The 19,374-nt window shown below is 43.0% G+C and overlaps 1 protein-coding gene across 1 annotated transcript in view; it reads left to right on the top strand.

Annotated features, from left to right (window-relative positions):
* Positions 1 to 19,374, top strand: part of DGKB (diacylglycerol kinase beta) — a 738,755-nt gene that overhangs the window by 104,742 nt on the left and 614,639 nt on the right. The window contains exon 2 of the mRNA XM_073582131.1: positions 360 to 596. Coding sequence (XP_073438232.1) covers positions 518 to 596 — 79 coding nt within the window. The 5' untranslated portion in view covers positions 360 to 517. The remainder of the gene's footprint in view (positions 1 to 359; positions 597 to 19,374) is intronic.

Genomic DNA, 19,374 nt, shown 5'->3' with positions numbered 1-19,374 from the left:
TGTCAGTAACATAACTTGCTTTTCTTCCTGTTCTCACCTTCAGTTCTTCCTTCCTGCTTCCTGTACACAGACACAGAACCAAAAAGTCCAAGCTTGCATCTCACTCGTTAACCTCAAGTGCTCCCTACCTATTTGCAATGAGAGCTTTAAACCTGTGTGATGTGCTGGGATTTGGATGATTTTTTTTACTTTTTATACAAAATTGGAAATAAACAGATTAAATATTTTTGAATAAAATATTTTCAATTGAGCAGCAATAAATTATTCTGTTGAATCCTTTAGGGAATAAAAAAAATATGATAAAATTGATTTTGGAATTTTTTTTTTTAAATGTGAATTTTTTTTTTTCTCCTTTACAGGGTTGTAAACGCACAATGACCTTATAGAGGATTTCATCTCTGTAATTTTTAACTTCACCTCGGACTAAAGACTCTTGGGGATCGCAAAAAAAATTCTATAAATTATTTCTGCCTTCAGACTGTCACATTTGTCTTTTTTATTTGCAACTGGAATCTCTATGACCATAATGACTAACCAAGAAAAGTGGGTCAATCTCAGCCCTGCAGAATTTTCTCAACTTCAAAAGTATGCAGAATGTAAGTATGATTTGCTTTGAATATTTTAATCTTCACAGTTAATTTCTGTCGAACATCGCAGCCGTGCTGGAGTGAATGTATGCCGCGACCAAGTGCTTCCTCCAGGGAAAATCCGTCTAGTGTATATCTGTATAATCCTAACTCATAATTATAAGGCATAATGATAGATAGTTAGAAAATGATGGTCCCAGCTGGAAAGGTTACTTGTCTGTCCAATTTTTATACTGTATGTACTGTATATTTGTACTAGCTGCTGGCCCGATTCTAAAGCATCTAGAATACTCTAGAATACGGCCAGCGGGAGATTAAAATAAAAAAGAGTGATATACTCACCATCCGACGGCCCCCGGACTCTGTCCCTCCTCTCTACCCTCCCGACATCTTCCGTTCCCTGTAATGCTTTGCTCCAAAGACCACTGATGATGTCACTCTTGCGAGAGCGCGACGTCATCTGCGGTCTTTGGCGCAAAGCATTACTGGGAACGGAAGATGCCGGGAGCGTGGAGAGGAGAGAAAGAGTCCGGGGGCTGTCGGATGGTGAGTATATCACTCTTTTTTATTTTAATTCTATTTTTTACAGGTTTATGGTACCGAGGGTCGGGAGGAGACTCCTCTCCTCCGGACCCTGGGTATCGGCTAGCGACGTTCATCTACTGGCTGTGTCGCCGCTGACGTGTGTGTGGCCGGAGATGACCCATGGCAACCGTCGGGAGATGGTAGTGGTGGCGTGAGTCCTTCAAATTCCAGACTGCGCCAGGTTGCCGCGACCAATCAGCGACGCGGGATTTCGGTTACAGACAGACAGACATGATAAGACGATTATACGAGATATGTGAAAAATAATCAGTGCTATCCCGGTAATTCAAGGTACGGTATATAGAATAAAAATTATTATTTACTGAATAAAATGTAACAATTCCTGAATAAATATGTGTATAGTATTACAGGAAAGGGTGGGCCATTTATATGGATACACCTAAATAAAATGGGAATGGTTGGTGACCCAGATCGGTGCGCTGAATTTGCAGAATGGGCAAAACAAAAATTGGAGCAGGACCCTCAGTTTACACAGAACATTATGTTCACTGATGAGGCAAACTTTTTTGGGTGGGCCATTTATATGGATACACCTAAATAAAATTCGAATGGTGACAGTTGTCTTGCATAGGGTGTCTAGCGTTGAAATCTGCAATGACCCGGGTACTGCGTTCACCAGACATCAACACAACTTCAATCCGCTCCTCACGTGTTAACCTCTCCGACATGTCAAGGGCTATATACAAAGAGAAACTTGTAAATAACTCATGAAAGAATAAAGTTACGTTAAAACCAAGCACACCGTTGTTTTTCTTGTGAAATTCTCAATAAGGTTGTGTCACATGACCCTCTTCCCATTGAAAAAAATAAAGTTGGATCCAAAATTGCCGACTTCAAAATGGCCGCCATGGTCATCACCCATCTTGAAAAGTTTTCCCCTCCCATATACTAATGTGCCACAGACAGGAAGTTAATATCACCAGCCATTCCCATTTTTTTAGGTGTATCCATATAAATGGCCCGCCCTGTAGTAATATTCTTATACATAGGAACAGTAGGAGAAGTAATAATAATAATAATAATTTTATTTCTATAGCGCCGACATATTCAGCAGCACTTTACATTATAGAGGGGACTTCTACAGACAAAAAAACTGTGAAAAATGAGGATGAATGAACTCATGGAGATCAACATCCAACACTGCGGAGACACCATCACATGTTTGTCAAAGCAGTGATTCTAGAGCAATGCTCCTATCCCTTATGGGAAATATGCAAAAACATGCAAAACACAAGCCGCGGAGACACCATCACATGTTTCGGGGTATTGCCCCTCATCAGTGTGGAGTAGGAAACTGGCTAGTCTGGTGTCTCCGCAGTGTTGGATGTTGATCTCCATGAGTTCATTCTCCTACTCCTACTAGCCAGTTTCCTACTCCACACTGATGAGGGGCAATACCCCGAAACAGCTGTCTGTGGATGGATACCATGTTTTGGCATAGGTGGTTTCCTTCATTGGAGACTGCCCTTCCCGGGGAAAGACCTGGCTAGTCATTGCTTGCGTTGAGAAACATGTGATGGTGTCTCCGCGGCTTGTGTTCTACAGACAAAAGACATTACAGCACAGCATAGCAATAAACACATAGATCAAAACAGATACCAAGAGGAATGAGGGCCCTGCTAGCAAGCTTACAGTCTATGAGGAAAAAGGGGAGACACGAAAGGTGGATTATAGTAGTTATATTCTTGTACATAGGGGCAGTATTATAGTAGTTATATTCTTGTACATAGGGGCAGTATTATAGTAGTTATATTCTTGTACATAGGGGCAATATTATAGTAGTTATATTCTTGTACATAGGAGCAGTATTATAGTAGTTATATTCTTGTACATAGGAGCAGTATTATAGTAGTTATATTCTTGTACATAGGGGGCAGTATTATAGTAGTTATATTCTTGTACATAGGGGCAATATTATAGTAGTTATATTCTTGTACATAGGGGTCAGTATTATAGTAGTTATATTCTTGTACATAGGGGGCAGTATTATAGTAGTTATATTCTTGTACATAGGGGGCAGTATTATAGTAGTTATATTCTTGTACATAGGGGCAATATTATAGTAGTTATATTCTTGTACATAGGGGTCAGTATTATAGTAGTTATATTCTTGTACATAGGGGGCAGTATTATAGTAGTTATATTCTTGTACATAGGGGCAGTATTATAGTAGTTATATTCTTGTACATAGGGGTCAGTAATATAGTAGTTATATTCTTGTACCTAGGAGCAGTATTATAGTAGTTATATTCTTGTACATAGGAGCAGTATTATAGTAGTTATATTCTTGTACATAGGGGCAGTATTATAGTAGTTATATTCTTGTACATAGGGGCAGTATTATAATAGTTATATTCTTGTACATAGGGGCAGTATTATAGTAGATATATTCTTGTACATAGGGGGCAGTATTATAGTAGTTATATTCTTGTACATAGGGAGCAGTATTATAGTAGTTATATTCTTGTACATAGGGGTCAGTATTATAGTAGTTATATTCTTGTACATAGGAGCAGTATTATAGTAGTTATATTCTTGTACATAGGGGCAGTATTATAGTAGATATATTCTTGTACATAGGAGCAGTATTATAGTAGTTATACTCTTCTACATAGGAGCAGTATTATAGAATATTCTTGTACATAGGAGCAGTATTATAGTAGTTATATTCTTGTACATAGGAGCAGTATTATAGTAGTTATATTCTTGTACATAGGAGCAGTATCATAGTAGTTATATTCTTGTACATAGGAGCAGTATTATAGTAGTTATACTCTTCTACATAGGAGCAGTATTATAGTAGTTATATTCTTGTACATAGGAGCAGTATTATAGTAGTTATATTCTTGTACATAGGGGCAGTATTATAGTAGATATATTCTTGTACATAGGAGCAGTATTATAGTAGTTATACTCTTCTACATAGGAGCAGTATTATAGAATATTCTTGTACATAGGAGCAGTATTATAGTAGTTATATTCTTGTACATAGGAGCAGTATTATAGTAGTTATATTCTTGTACATAGGAGCAGTATTATAGTAGTTATATTCTTGTACATAGGAGCAGTATTATAGTAGTTATACTCTTCTACATAGGAGCAGTATTATAGTAGTTATATTCTTGTACATAGGAGCAGTATTATAGTAGTTATATTCTTGTACATAGGGGCAGTATTATAGTAGTTATATTCTTGTACATAGGGGCAGTATTATAGTAGTTATTTTCTTGTACATAGGGACAGTATTATAGTAGTTATATTCTTGTACATAGGAGCAGTATTATAGTAGTTATATTCTTGTACATAGGGGCAGTATTATAGTAGTTATATTCTTGAACATAGGAGCAGTATTATAGTAGTTATATTCTTGTACATAGGGGGCAGTATTATAGTAGTTATATTCTTGTACATAGGGGTCAGTATTATAGTAGTTATATTCTTGTACATAGGGGCAGTATTATAGTAGTTATATTCTTGTACATAGGGGCAGTATTATAGTAGTTATATTCTTGAACACTTGAACATAGGAGCAGTATTATAGTAGTTATATTCTTGTACATAGGGGGCAGTATTATAGTAGTTATATTCTTGTACATAGGGGCAGTATTATAGTAGTTATATTCTTGTACATAGGGGCAGTATTATAGTAGTTATATTCTTGAACATAGGAGCAGTATTATAGTAGTTATATTCTTGTACATAGGGGTCAGTATTATAGTAGTTATATTCTTGTACATAGGGGCAGTATTATAGTAGTTATATTCTTGTACATAGGGGCAGTATTATAGTAGTTATATTCTTGAACATAGGAGCAGTATTATAGTAGTTATATTCTTGTACATAGGGGGCAGTATTATAGTAGTTATATTCTTGTGCATAGGGGGTCAGTATTATAGTAGTTATATTGTTGTACATAGGGGCAGTATTATAGTAGTTATATTCTTGTACATAGGGGTCAGTATTATAGTAGTTATATTCTTGTACCTAGGAGCAGTATTATAGTAGTTATATTCTTGTACATAGGAGCAGTATTATAGTAGTTATATTCTTGTACATAGGAGCAGTATTATAGTAGTTATATTCTTGTACATAGGAGCAGTATTATAGTAGTTATATTCTTGTACATAGGAGCAGTATTATAGTAGTTATATTCTTGTACATAGGAGCAGTATTATAGTAGATATACTCTTCTACTTAAGGGGCAGTATTATAGTAGTTATATTCTTGTACATAGGGGCAGTATTATAGTAGTTATATTCTTGTACATAGGAGCAGTATTATAGTAGTTATATTCTTGTACATAGGGGCAGTATTATAGTAGTTATTTTCTTGTATATAGGAGCAGTACTATAGTAGTTATATTCTTGTACATAGGGGCAGTATTATAGTAGTTATATTCTTGTACATAGGGGCAGTATTATAGTAGTTATATTCTTGTACATAGGGGCAGTATTATAGTAGTTATATTCTTGTACATAGGGGCAGTATTATAGTAGTTATATTCTTGTACATAGGTGCAGTATTATAGTAGTTATATTCTTGTACATAGGGGCAGTATTATAGTAGTTATATTCTTGTACATAGGAGCAGTATTATAGTAGTTATATTCTTGTACATAGGGGCAGTATTATAGTAGTTACATTCTTGTACATAGGAGCAGTATTATAGTAGTTATATTCTTGTACATAGGGGGCAGTATTATAGTAGTTACATTCTTCTACATAGGAGCAGTATTATAGTAGTTATATTCTTGTACATACGGGCAGTATTATAGTAGTTACATTCTTGTACATAGGAGCAGTATTATAGTAGATATATTCTTGTACATAGGGGGCAGTATTATAGTAGTTATATTCTTGTACATAGGAGCAGTATTATAGTAGTTACATTCTTGTATATAGGAGCAGTATTATTATTAGTTATATTCTTGTACATAGGGGCAGCATTATAGTAGTTATATACTTGTACATAGAGGCAGTATTATAGTAGTTATATTCTTGTACATAGGGGCAGTATTATAGTAGTTATATTCTTGTACATATGGGCAGTATTATAGTAGTTATATTCTTGTACATAGAGGCAGCATTATAGTAGCTATATTCTTGTACATAGGGGCAGTATTATAGTAGTTATATTCTTGTGCATAGGGGGCAGTATTATAGTAGTTATATTCTTGTACATAGGGGCATTATTATAGTAGTTATATTCTTGCACACAGGGGCAGTATTATAGTAGTTATATTCTTGTACATAGGGAACAGTATTATAGTAGCTATATTCTTGTATATAGGAGCAGGATTATAGTAGTTATATTCTTGTACATAGGAGCAGTATTATAGTAGTTATATTCTTGTACATAAGGGCAGTATTATAGTAATTATATTCTTGTACATAGGGGCAGTATTATAGTAGTTATATTCTTGTACATAGGGGCATTATTATAGTAGTTATATTCTTGTACATAGGGGCAGTATTATAGTAGTTATATTCTTGTACATAGGGGCAGTATTATAGTAGTTATATTCTTGTACATAGGGGCAGAATTATAGTAGTTATATTCTTGTACATAGGGGCAGTATTATAGTAGTTATATTCTTGTATATAGGAGCAGTATTATAGTAGTTATATTCTTGTACATAGGGGCAGAATTATAGTAGTTATATTCTTGTATATAGGAGCAGTATTATAGTAGTTATATTCTTGTACATAGGGGCAGAATTATAGTAGTTATATTCTTGTACATAGGGGCAGTATTATAGTAGTTATATTCTTGTACATAGGGGCAGTATTATAGTAGTTATATTCTTGTACATAGGGGCAGAATTATAGTAGTTATATTCTTGTACATAGGGGCAGTATTATAGTAGTTATATTCTTGTACATAGGAGCAGTATTATAGTAGTTATATTCTTGTACATAGGGGCAATTTTTATTATAAAACCCAAACATAAATACAATTATAATAAAACAAAAATCATCCAGTATTACAAAACACAAACCACTTAGGTAATATATACACAGCACTAATAATCAGATCATATTCATCAATAAATTAAAGTGTCCACACCTGGGGATGGAAAAAAAAAGTTAGGCTAGTTTCACACTTGCTTTTTTTTGCAGCGCGTTTTTCCCGCAAAAAAACGCATTAAAAAACGCATACAAATGCATACAAACGCTGCGTTTTTTTCAAGCATTTTTATGCGCATGCAGGAAAAAAACGCAGCGTTTTTGCACGTTTGTATGCGTTTTTGTGCGTTTGCGTTTTTTTACAGATTTTGGAAAAACCCCACAAAAATGAAAAAACAACCATTCAACAACACACAAGACCAATGGGACTTCATTGTGGGTGTGGTATGTTAATATATAGACCCTGTCTACAGTATTCTTCACATTTGCTTGATTCTTCTCGTGACCATGGAAAAACCATGGTCCATCTGCGCTGGAAGAGTTTTCACTTCAACTTGGATTTGGACATCGCGATGGCTCAGGCGTATGCAGTTGCTTGCCATGAACAAAGGAAGAGAGAGAGGCAGCGAAGACGGCGGCGTATGTGGATACATCCGATTGTTGAACTCCGGGAGAGCTGTGGGGCATACCACACCCTCTACAGCGAGCTACAGGCAAACCCGGAGAAATTTACAGATTATATCAGGATGTCCCACGAAAGTTTCATGGATTTGCTTGCTCGTGTCCAACAATCCATCCGGAGACAGGACACACAGCTCCGTCGTGCGATTCCTCCTGAGGAACGGCTACTGGTGACATTACGGTATGTTTTAAAAACCAAGGGGTGCGGTCTGATGGTTTTTTTTTAAATTTAGTATTCAAAACCGTGGGTAATTAGTTTTCGTGAATGTACTAATATTTTATTTTATAGTTTTTTAAAATAATATACATAAATATTAATTTTACTTCTTTGTCTGTTCACAGATTCCTGGCGACTGGAGAAACCCTATCTTCACTACACTTCCAGTACCGTATTGGAATCTCTACCTTGTCTGGAATTGTTGCTGACACCTGCCGGGCTCTCTGGAATGTTCTTTGCCCAGAATTTATGCCCCTGCCCACCGCTGAAAAGTGGATGGAAATTGCTGACAAATTCTGGACAGTATGCAATTTTCCCAACTGTTTGGGAGCTGTTGATGGTAAACACATACGGATCATCAAACCCCAAAGAACGGGATCTGAGTACTATAATTACAAAAAGTACTTTTCAATAGTACTCATTGCGATTGCGGATGCCGGATGTATGTTTGTAGCAGTGGACATTGGAGCATTTGGCCGTGGTAATGACTCACAGGCTTTTAAAAACTCAGACATGGGCCGGAGGTTGTATGGCAACCAATTTAATTTCCCTATGCCACGGCCTCTTCCTCACACCGAAGCTCCGCCACTGCCCTTTGTAATGGTTGGCGATGAGGCTTTTCAAATGTGCGGAAACTTACTGAAACCCTACTCCAGCCGGGACTTGGACCACACCAAAAAAATATTTAATTACAGGCTGACCAGGGCCAGAAGAACTGTCGAGTGTGCTTTTGGGATTCTTGTCTCCAGATGGCGAATTCTGGGCACGGCCATTAATCTTAAACTTGAAACAGTCGATGAGGTGGTGAAGGCCTGTGTGGTTCTACATAACTTTGTGATGGCTAAAGAGCACCCGACCTTTGAACTGGACGATGATGCTCCTAACCCATTGCCTGAATTCACTCAGCACACTCTCAGGTCATCCGTTGAAGTTGGTCAAATGAGGGACCAATTTGCGGCCTACTTTATTTCTGATGTAGGACGGGTGCACTGGCAAGATGAAATGGTGTAATGTTTTTGTTTGTTTATGGTAATAAAAAACCTTATTTGATACCATTACTGAGTGCACTATATTTTTGAAACTCCAATTTAATAAAAAACTTCCCATGTATAACTGAATTTTTTTATGTTCACACACCTGGGCAGGTAAATACACATATGAGTTAAAATGCAGCATTGCTAGTCTGCGTGAAATATATTGGAACGAGCAAAGCAGCAGGCCATGAATCAGGAAACCATTTTTTTTCAAGAGAAAATTGTGCAACTAGTTGAAAACAAAGTATGTGATTTTCTCAAAACACAACCCTCAAAACCCAACCCCAATGAAAGTCCATGGGGAATACAAGTCAGCATTGAGTGGATGAATGTAATCTGCTCCATTCCAACTTACAAGTTATTACACTAGGCCTTTGAATGACTATACTAGGCCGTGGTATTTCAAATATGAGTATAGTAGGCCTTGGGCCTACTAGTATAGTCATATGTGAAATACCACGGCCTAGTATAGTCATACCAAGGCCTAGTGTAATAACTCGATTTTTAACAACTAGCATCTTTTTTCACAAAAAACAAACTGGTGAAACTAGAAAGAAACTTATTTTTAAGACAAGTTTCAACAGTTTGTTTTTCATGAAACCAGATTCTATTTGGTAAAACTAGAGTTATTACACTAGGCCTTGTAATGACTATACTAGGCCGTGGTATTTCAAATATGAGTATAGTAGGCCTTGGGGCTACTAGTATAGTCATATGTGAAATACCACGGCCTAGTATAGTCATATCAAGGCCTACTGTAATAACTCGATTTTTAACAACTAGCATCTTGTTTCACAAAAAACAAACTGGTGAAACTAGAAAGAAACTTATTTTTAAGACAAGTTTCAACAGTTTGTTTTTCATGAAACCAGATCCAAGTTGGTAAAACTCGAGTTATTACACTAGGCCTTGGTATGACTATACTAGTCCGTGTTATTTCACATATGACTATACTAGGCCTTGGGTTGGTTTTTAACATGTATTTACCCATCAGTGTGTGTGAGCGGCGCAAACAACATTAATGAAACTTAGTAATGGTGAACCACAAATGTAAATTTATTTTTTATCACAAAAATAAACCAAAAAATTATTTTTTCCGGCGTTTGGGGGCAGATGGTTTCAATTTGGGGGTGTGCAGGGAATATGCAACACTTGCTGTTGAAGACGGTGTTTGAGGGGAAGGGGCAACAAAACTTGTGGGGGAAGGTAGTCCAGTTAAGGGAATCAAACTAGGAACACTTGGAGGAGAGGAAATCTGTTCAGGTACATTAGTTGTAATAGCATGTCGCCGTAGGCTTGTGTGCCTGGACCGACTTTGGCCCAATGCCCGCCTTGATGGATTTTGCCTTGAAGTAGGGGCAAATATTGAGTGTAGGTCCCCCGTCTGCAGGTGTGGCTGCTGCTGCTGCTGAGGTGGCGGCTGCTGCTGCTGAGGTGGCGGCTGCTGCTGAGGTAGCGGCTGCTGCTGAGGTGGCTGCTGCTGCTGAGGTGGTTGCAGCTGCTGCTGAGGTGGTTGCAGCTGCTGCTGAGGTGGCTGCTGCTGCTGCTGAGGTGGCTGCTGCTGCTGAGGTGGCTGCTGCTGCTGCTGAGGTGGCTGCTGCTGCTGCTGAGGTGGCTGCTGATGAGGTGGCTGGAGCTGCTGCTGAGGTGGCTGCTGCTGCTGCTCTTCGTTGTCAGTGCTCGTCCTTGCAGGAGGACTGGTGGCGGCAGTGATGGTCCAGGTTTGCAGAGTGGTGGTGGCAGGGCTACTACACGTTGTTGTAGCGGCAGGGCTGTTCCATGTTTGCCTAGTGGTGGCTGAGCTCCACGCATGCATGGGAGTGGCGGTGGTGCTCCAGACAGGAGCAGCGCTTGCCATGGTGGTGTCGGTGAAGTGACCAGCTGCACTCAGACTTGTGGTGGTGTAACGGTGGGTGTCCTGGCTTTGAATAGAGGTGTCCGTGCAGTGGTATGCAGCACAAGTCGGTAGTGAGGTGAAGCGAGTCAATGGTGGCACAGGTGGAAAGGACACCACTGACTGCTGACCGTACCGATTATGCTGCATAGCCTGCAAGAAAGCATTGTTGCAGGCCTGCAGCACATTCAGCTGTTGATCAGGACTAAGGTGTTCCGCCATGCCCTTTTCAATCTTACTAAAAAAATGGTGTGCTGGTCTGTTGAGGTCGGCCTCCAGACGGTCAAGGCGCTGTTCTACAGAATTGAAGCGGTGTTCAAAGTGGTTAAAACCACGTTCCATGAGTGCAAAACCGCTTTCAACTCTGTCGGACAGTGACTTGAGGCTGGAATTAAATGTCTCGCTCAAATGCATAAACTCGGGCAAGACATTCCTGTCCAAGGCCCTCTGCCGCTGGCGGGTAGTGCACGCATAACCAGTGGCAGAGACCTGGGACAGGGGAACACCTGATGGCCCAGCTTCCTGGTCACCAGCTGTGTGTGTGGTTGACCTGCAAGGTGCTTCCTGGCTGTCGGATGGCTGGGACGGGTCAGAGGACGTCCGAGGAAGGACCGCTCCAGGGCCAGGTTGCAGGGTGCTGCTCCAGGTGCTGTTGAAGAAAGGAAAATCATTACTACCATGCCTTTACAAGAAGCATCAGCTGTGGATTAGAAAAACACAGATTAATAAAAATAAAAACCCAAAATTTATAATACTTACGATCTCGTGGCAAGGACCGGTCTTAGGAACTGCAACGCGTTATAGTGACGGTATCTAGTTCTGGTCCTTGACGCAGATCCACTGCGAACCTGGCCCTCAGCACGAACATCACTGTTGAAGCGGTCCTTGATCGAACGCCAACGAGTTCGGACTTTGTCCACTGTTGATAAAAAAAAAACAGTGCCGTCAAGGACAACAGTCACTGCGGCACAATGTAGCAATACAATACTCAAAGCAGTCACTGTAGACCCCGATGACACTGTTGGGTTTCCTGCTAGAATACACCTAGCACGAAACCCAACAGTGCCGTCAAGGACAACAGTCACTGCGGCACAATGTAGCAATACAATACTCAAAGCAGTGACTGTAGACCCCGATGACACTGTTGGGTTTCCTGCTAGAATACACCTAGCACGAAACCCAACAGTGCCGTCAAGGACAACAGTCACTGCGGCACAATGTAGCAATACAATACTCAAAGCAGTCACTGTAGACCCCGATGACACTGTTGGGTTTCCTGCTAGAATACACCTAGCACGAAACCCAACAGTGCCGTCAAGGACAACAGTCACTGCGGCACAATGTAGCAATACAATACTCAAAGCAGTCACTGTAGACCCCGATGACACTGTTGGGTTTCCTGCTAGAATACACCTAGCACGAAACCCAACAGTGCCGTCAAGGACAACAGTCACTGCGGCACAATGTAGCAATACAATACTCAAAGCAGTCACTGTAGACCCCGATGACACTGTTGGGTTTCCTGCTAGAATACACCTAGCACGAAACCCAACAGTGCCGTCAAGGACAACAGTCACTGCGGCACAATACAGAGCAGGGAAATACTCACTAAACGCCTTTTTGGAGGATGCTGTGGCGCTGTCCCAGCCATCCATCAACGCTGTGGCCACCTCATTCCATAGCCGCCGGGTCACCACAATGTCCTTGTGCAGCCGGTCACGGCTGTCCCACAACGGCGAACGCTCCTGGACCAGGCTGATGAGCTGCTCATTATCCAGGTACACGTCTTCATCTCGTTGTGGAACCTAGACAAAACACATTCATTAGAATAATCCAATTTAAATTGAATAAAAAGTTACAAAAAAAGAAACATAAAAAAGAGTAAAAATAGAAGATAAAAAATAAAGAACATTACAAATCATTTGATACTTACATTCCGTATCACCACCGGGACTTGGCTTCGCTGCTCCTGCTCTTCGCCCTCACTAGTCCCGTCCACAGAAGAGGATGATGACGATGTCTTAAAAAAGTTGAAAAAAACGTAAGAGATTTGGAGAAGCAGCAGATATACTTACCAGATGCACAAAAATAATCACCTCACGGTCTGCTTGCGCCAATTCCTGCCGCGATGGGGAATACTCTGATTCTGAAGACATACTGCATGTAAAAATAATAAAAATCATTAGTACATACATAATTTAAAAGGACAGGCATATAATGTAATATACTCACATTCTTCGCTGATATAATGGGTTCTTGGTTGACTGTCTGCTCTTCAATCTGTCAGTGTAGTAGTGGCAGAGTTTTGGCAGGCATCTCCTTTATATAGACTTTTTTTTTTGACTTTAGAAGATTATAACTAGGATAACAAGTGGACACCACCAAAAAAACGCAGCGCTAAAAAAAACGCATACCTGCGCATGCCAGTGCGCACGTATGCGCATCCATAGGCTATAATGGCCATTTTTAGCGCAAAACGTGCGCATACGTGCGCATGCGCTTTTTTCAAGGGCCAAAAAATGCAACATGCTGCGTCTGGAAAATACCAACGCACACCCCAAAAAAACGCAGCGCATGAAAATCGCATACATGCGCTTACCAGCGCGCAGGTATGCGCACCCATGTTAAATATAGGGGAAAAAACGCATGCGCAGGTATGCGTTTTTTTCCAGCGCTAAAAAACGCAAATGTGAAACCAGCCTTAGAGGGAAAAAAAACAAACAAAAAAAACATTATCATATTTTCTAACTGAATTTTACGTTTCTCCATAACGTTATGTTCCTTGGACTCCTTCCAACTTCTAGTGATTTTATCCACCGGAGTTCTGACATAACCTGATTGGCGGCAGCGGTGTGATCGAACGGCTCATTGTGCAGTGACACCCGGGTTCTCATGTGCCAGTGATAGTATTTGATGACACTGATTATAATGTACATTGTCTCTCTGTTGATGTTACTAACAGTGGAGGGGAAACCATAGATTATGTCAGGATACTTTAGAGTCCGCAGTCTGGGGATTTTTAGATTATCTGACACTTCCTCCCAGATCTTCCTCCCTCCCCAGCAATCACATATAAAGTGCTCCATAGTTTCCTCCTGCTGACAACCAAGGGGACAATTCCGATCAGAGACACACAGATGTTTCAGGTTCCCTCTGACAAAGAGCCGACTATGCAGTGAAAGCCAAGTGACATCAAACAGTTTAGGAGGAAGCCGTTTCCCGTTTAGGAACCTAAGGCTTTCCTGCAGGGTGGTGGTGACACAATCTCTCAGGGCCAGTGGAGAGTAGAAGAAAGTCCTACATACACGAGCATACAGGTCTCTTCTCGTACTGCTCTCAACGTAAGACCTCTCCAGTCCCCACCTCCTAACACACTTCAGACCATAGTCCAGATACTGGGGGAGGTGGTCACCTGTCCATCTCCTCCTCTTGAGACTGCCGCCTCGCACCCAAGATTCTGCAAAAGGCAATATCCAGTACCTGATACTATTTACCCACAGGGAGCTACTGTTTGAGTCCATGTTCCCAAAATTCACCTTTAGAAACAAGGAGTCAAAGAAAACCCTTGGATTCAACATATCCAGCCCACCCTCTCTCTGCCGTAGGTATGTTATTCCCCTCTTTATCAGGTTCATCCTATTCCCCCACAAGAGCTGGAAGAACAGGCTGAAGAGCCTCGCTGAGAAAGATTCTGGTAAAGGGAAAATGACAGAGACATACAAGAAAACGGGGACCAGGTAAGTCTTCAACATTGTGACCCTTTCTCTGTAGGTCAGCCTCCAGTTCTTCCATCGCTGAACCTTTGCATTTCCGGTTTCCAATTTCTCCTCCCAATTTAGCGTGGCATTATCATCCCTCCCAAATTTAACCCCTAGGATCTTAATATGGGTGGAGGCTTTGGAAAACTGCGGCAGATCAAAGCTGGGCTCAGTATCTAATGTCCACAGAGCTTGACTCTTTTCAAGGTTGACCAGAGACCCGGAGGCCTCTGAGTAGCTTCTGATGGACGCAGATAACATCTGCACCTCACGAGGATTGGAGATCACCAGCGTCACATCGTCCGCATAGGCAACAACATTCAGAGGCGGGCAGTGGGGGACCGGCACCCCCTGAAAATCGCACTCCTGCAGTGACCTCAGAAACGGGTCTAGGGCAAAAACATACAGGAGCGGACTCATTGGGCAACCCTGTCTCACCCCCGCCCCAACTCCAAAAGTGTCACCCTGCCAACCATTAATCAGAGGAAAGCTCACCGCCTCTCTGTACAACGTCTTCACCCAATCCACAAATTGTCCCGGAATACCGTACTTTGACAAAGTGGCCCACAGATAGTCATGATCAACCCTGTCAAAGGCTTTAGCCTGGTCCAGACTAACAACATATCTCCCACACCGCAGAGCTTTACATCTCTCAAACATCTCTCGTATCGAGATGACTGCTCCAGAGATGTTCCGCCCTTTTACTGTGCCAAACTGAGAGCCTGCCAACAGTGCCGGGGACAAACAGACTAATCTAGAAAATAGGATCTTTGCTAGAATCTTCCTGTCCACATTCAAGAGGGCAATCGGCCTCCAGTTCTTGATGTCACTCGGCTCTTTTCCTTTAGACAGCAGAATTAACGAGGACACTCTCATGGATGGAGGCATCAGGTGATTTTCTAGACAATTTCTATACACATCCACGAGAATTGGAGCCAGGAGGTCTCTGAATTTCTTATAAAATTCTGCTGTTATACCATCTGGACCTGGTGCCTTCTTCAGATATAACTTATCAATAGCCTCCTTAACTTCTTCCACCGTTAATTCTGCTGTCAAAGGAGAAAAGTCCAGATCATTAGTATCAGGCGCTGGAGTTGCCTCCAAGAATTGAGCCATCTTATCTTTATCCAAAACTTTCCTCTGAAACAAGTCAGCATAGTAAGATCTCACCACCTCCAGGATACCCTCCCGTGAATCCTGCAATACACCCTGGGAGTCAATGAGACCCGTGACCATTTTTTTGGCCACCCTCTCCCTGCAATTCTCAAAGGGATCAGGGGTCCCTAAGGACCCATAATCCCGTTCAAGAACCAGGGAGGTATACCTGCTATACTGATACTGCTTTATCTCAGATTTCAGCCGGTCGATCTTCACTTTGTCATCCCCGCCCGCCGAATACAGTGACTCCAATTCTTTGCGCAGCTTTAGGTACTGGCTGTACTTATTCCTCCCTTTATTAACTGACAGTCTCTTTAAGAGGGATCTGATATCCTCCTTGACGTCCTCCCACCAGTCGGTCATGTTGTCATAGAAGTCAACCCTGTCTAGATGAAGCTGGATAAGGGAGTGAACACAGCTCTGAACATAGGCATCATCCAGGAGACTGGAATTGAGCTTCCACAACCCTCTACCAATGTCCGGACGGTTAGAGGAACCCAAAGAGAAGCACAAGGCGAGGTGATCAGAGTAAGGGACGACCTTCTCACTCAGGGCGCCGACAGCCTCAGTAGGACTGACAAAAGCAAAATCTATCCTACTGCTCCTGTTGGAACATGAATACGTGAATTTTGGCTGTCGCCCACCCTGTGTGAAAACGTCGGTCAGTCCTGCCTGCATTATAACGTTATGTAGGACCTTACCGTCCCTGGTCACTGCCCTGCCCGAGGAGCTGTCACCTGATGTCATTATGGCATTAAAGTCCCCCGCCATCACCACTGGAAGAGAAGTGAAGAGGTAAGGCTTGACGTCATTAAACAGCTGGATCCTGTCCGTCACTGTCTGTGGCCCATAGATGTTAATAAGCCGGAGTCGCCTCCCATGGACAGTGACTTCCAGGACCAGACATCTTCCCATGACCACCTCCGTCATCCTATGCACAGTCACATCATTGGTGTTAAACAGGACAGCGACCCCGGCGTAAGGCTCCACAGCCAGTGACCAGAAAGAAGGACCGGACCGCCATTCCGTCTCAGCCTCTCTCATAAGCCCCAGAGATGTCAGTCGTGTCTCCTGCAGGAAGATGACATCTGTGTCCAGATATTTGAGATGTTCATACACCGTGTGTCTAGTTCTCCTCAGCTTAATGCTATTCACATTGCTCGAGGTCACTGTCAATGAGAACCCCGCCATCACAACACAATATAGAAAGAGCAGAGTAATAGCCATCATCATGAGTCAGAGATGTTCTGTCCACCACTGGTGTCCATGTCAGACTCTACCTGAGGGTCTACAGATAAGGGCTTCCGCTTTGGTGGGGGATGGTCCTCTATGTCCCTGTCACACTCAGCATCAACTTTCCTCAACTCTTCGTCATAATCGTCACCATTGGAGTCAGATAAAACTCCATACTTGTTGGACACGACCATGACTCCTGCAGAATTCTGAACCTTCTTACTAGCACTCTGACCAGTGTCATATTCTGCCTCAGGTTTACGGGAGGATGTGTTCTTTTTCTTCCTTTTATTATTATTAATGCTCCAGTCATCAGATACAGACAGCGATGCTGAAGGGGGGGCTATCTGAGGCTGCTGGACCTGATGGACGACCTCCATGTTCCCCTCTGCACCCTGCTTCTCTGGTGCTGCCTGAGTGGACTCCTGGTGGGCATCTGAGCTGGTCAACATCTCTCCTGACATTAAACACTCCTCCTCATGTGTCCCTGCCACCACATCCTCATCCTCCTGAGCCTCTGCCCCTGCCATCACTAACTCATCAGGGAAGACTCTGCAGATGTTGTGCCAGGCGTCTGGACAGTCCCTGTGAGGGTGGCCCATCTTACCACAGAGGTTGCACCTGACGTCCCGGCAGTCTGCAGTGACATGGCCGATTGCCCCACACAGACTGCACTTCACCACAGTACAGGCGTTAGCCAGATGACCTTTCCCACCACATTTGAAGCACTTTCTGGGTTGCCCGGGATAATAACACCTTCCCTTCTCCCTCCCAATGAAGAAGGAGTTGGGTAAGTGGGCAGTGATGTTCTCACATTGCCGCAGTTTCACCAAGACCCGCCACCCCATTGTCCAGATACCATCCTCATCTCTGACCTTGGTGAGTCCAGAGACGAGGTCACAGTGTCGCCGCAGCCACACCTCGATGTCCTGTGGAGGAACGGCCTCATTCCAGAAGGTGATATTCACTGTGACAGTGTCTGGCCTGGAGATAGGAACCAACACAAACTTATTCCAGCCCTCAGCATCTCTGAACTTGGGGTAATTGGCCCAGAATCTATCCAGGTCAGACATGAGCTTGAAGCTGACCTCGTAGCCCTGCCTGTCCTGAAGATTAGACACTGCCAGGATCTCATTTGCCACAAACCCCATCTGGCCGCAGATCAGCTCTCTCACCACATACCTGCGTTGTGGCAGATCCTCCTTGGCACCTATGTATTTAAACCGCACCACATTAATGCGCTTGAATGTCTGGCCGGTATACCTGGCGCTGGAAGTGAAGGATGGGGCGCCGCGGCTCCAGGCATTCCTGGGGGGCACCTGCCGGGTCACACTGGGCTGACTGACAGGGAGAGGGCCTGCAGCAGGGGGGGCTGTCACACCCTGTGGACTGGATGGCAAAGGGGGATAATCACACATATCATGCACATTATCATGAGCAGCATCATTATTATCAGACAGTGCGACGTCCAATACAGCATGTGAAACCCCTCCAACCCCCGACCCCATGGGCACAGCATCCCCAGCCACAGTCTGTGCTTCAGCCTCGGCCGAATCAGCACAAACAGTCTCACATACACTGTCCTGCTCCTGTGTGGGGCATTCTGGGACCTGTGGTGCCTCTGCTGGAGTCTGCAGTGTGTGCTCCTGTTCACATTGAGCTGCTTCAGCCTCATCAGCACAAACAGTCTCACATACACTGTCCTGCTCCTGTGTGGGGCATTCTGGGACCTGTGGTGCCTCTGCTGGAGTCTGCAGTGTATGCTCCTGTTCACACTGAGCTGCCTGCTGCTGCATTTGTTTTCCCTCCTGGAAGCAGAAGCGGGCAGCCTGTAACACTGGCCGTGTCCGCTGCTGGGGGGCCCCGTCCTGAACATCAGGGGTCCTGGCCTCTACAGCACAGTCCTTCTTATAGGAGGCGAACCGCTCGCGGTTCCTGTAGGTCTCTGCCAGGGGCCCCATGCTCTCCAGCACAGACTCAGTGTCCTGCACAACACTTGCCAGCTGTACACCCAGTGTGTTCAGTCTCAGGTCATACGCATCATTACTGGCAGGATTAGTGGTCTTTAGACTATAGATGGAGTCTACCTCCATTTGCAGCGCTTTTTTTTGCTGCTGTAACTCACCCAGTTTTCGGACAAGTCCTGGTATCTCATCCGCTAGCTGCAGCTCGGGTGCACGCTCTGGCCCCACAGGCTTAGTCTTGACCACGGGTACAGGGGTTTTGAATCCTGTCTTGTGCGGGTCCACCATAGATGGTTTTGTGGCCCCTTGGCTGGATGCAGGCTCCGCAGCAGGTTT

Source organism: Dendrobates tinctorius, unplaced genomic scaffold (assembly GCF_039654945.1).
Source record: "Dendrobates tinctorius isolate UK_male_01 unplaced genomic scaffold, ASM3965494v1 ptg000070l, whole genome shotgun sequence".
NCBI classification, from domain to species: domain Eukaryota; kingdom Metazoa; phylum Chordata; class Amphibia; order Anura; family Dendrobatidae; genus Dendrobates; species Dendrobates tinctorius.
This window is presented reverse-complemented; position numbering and strand designations above follow the sequence as displayed.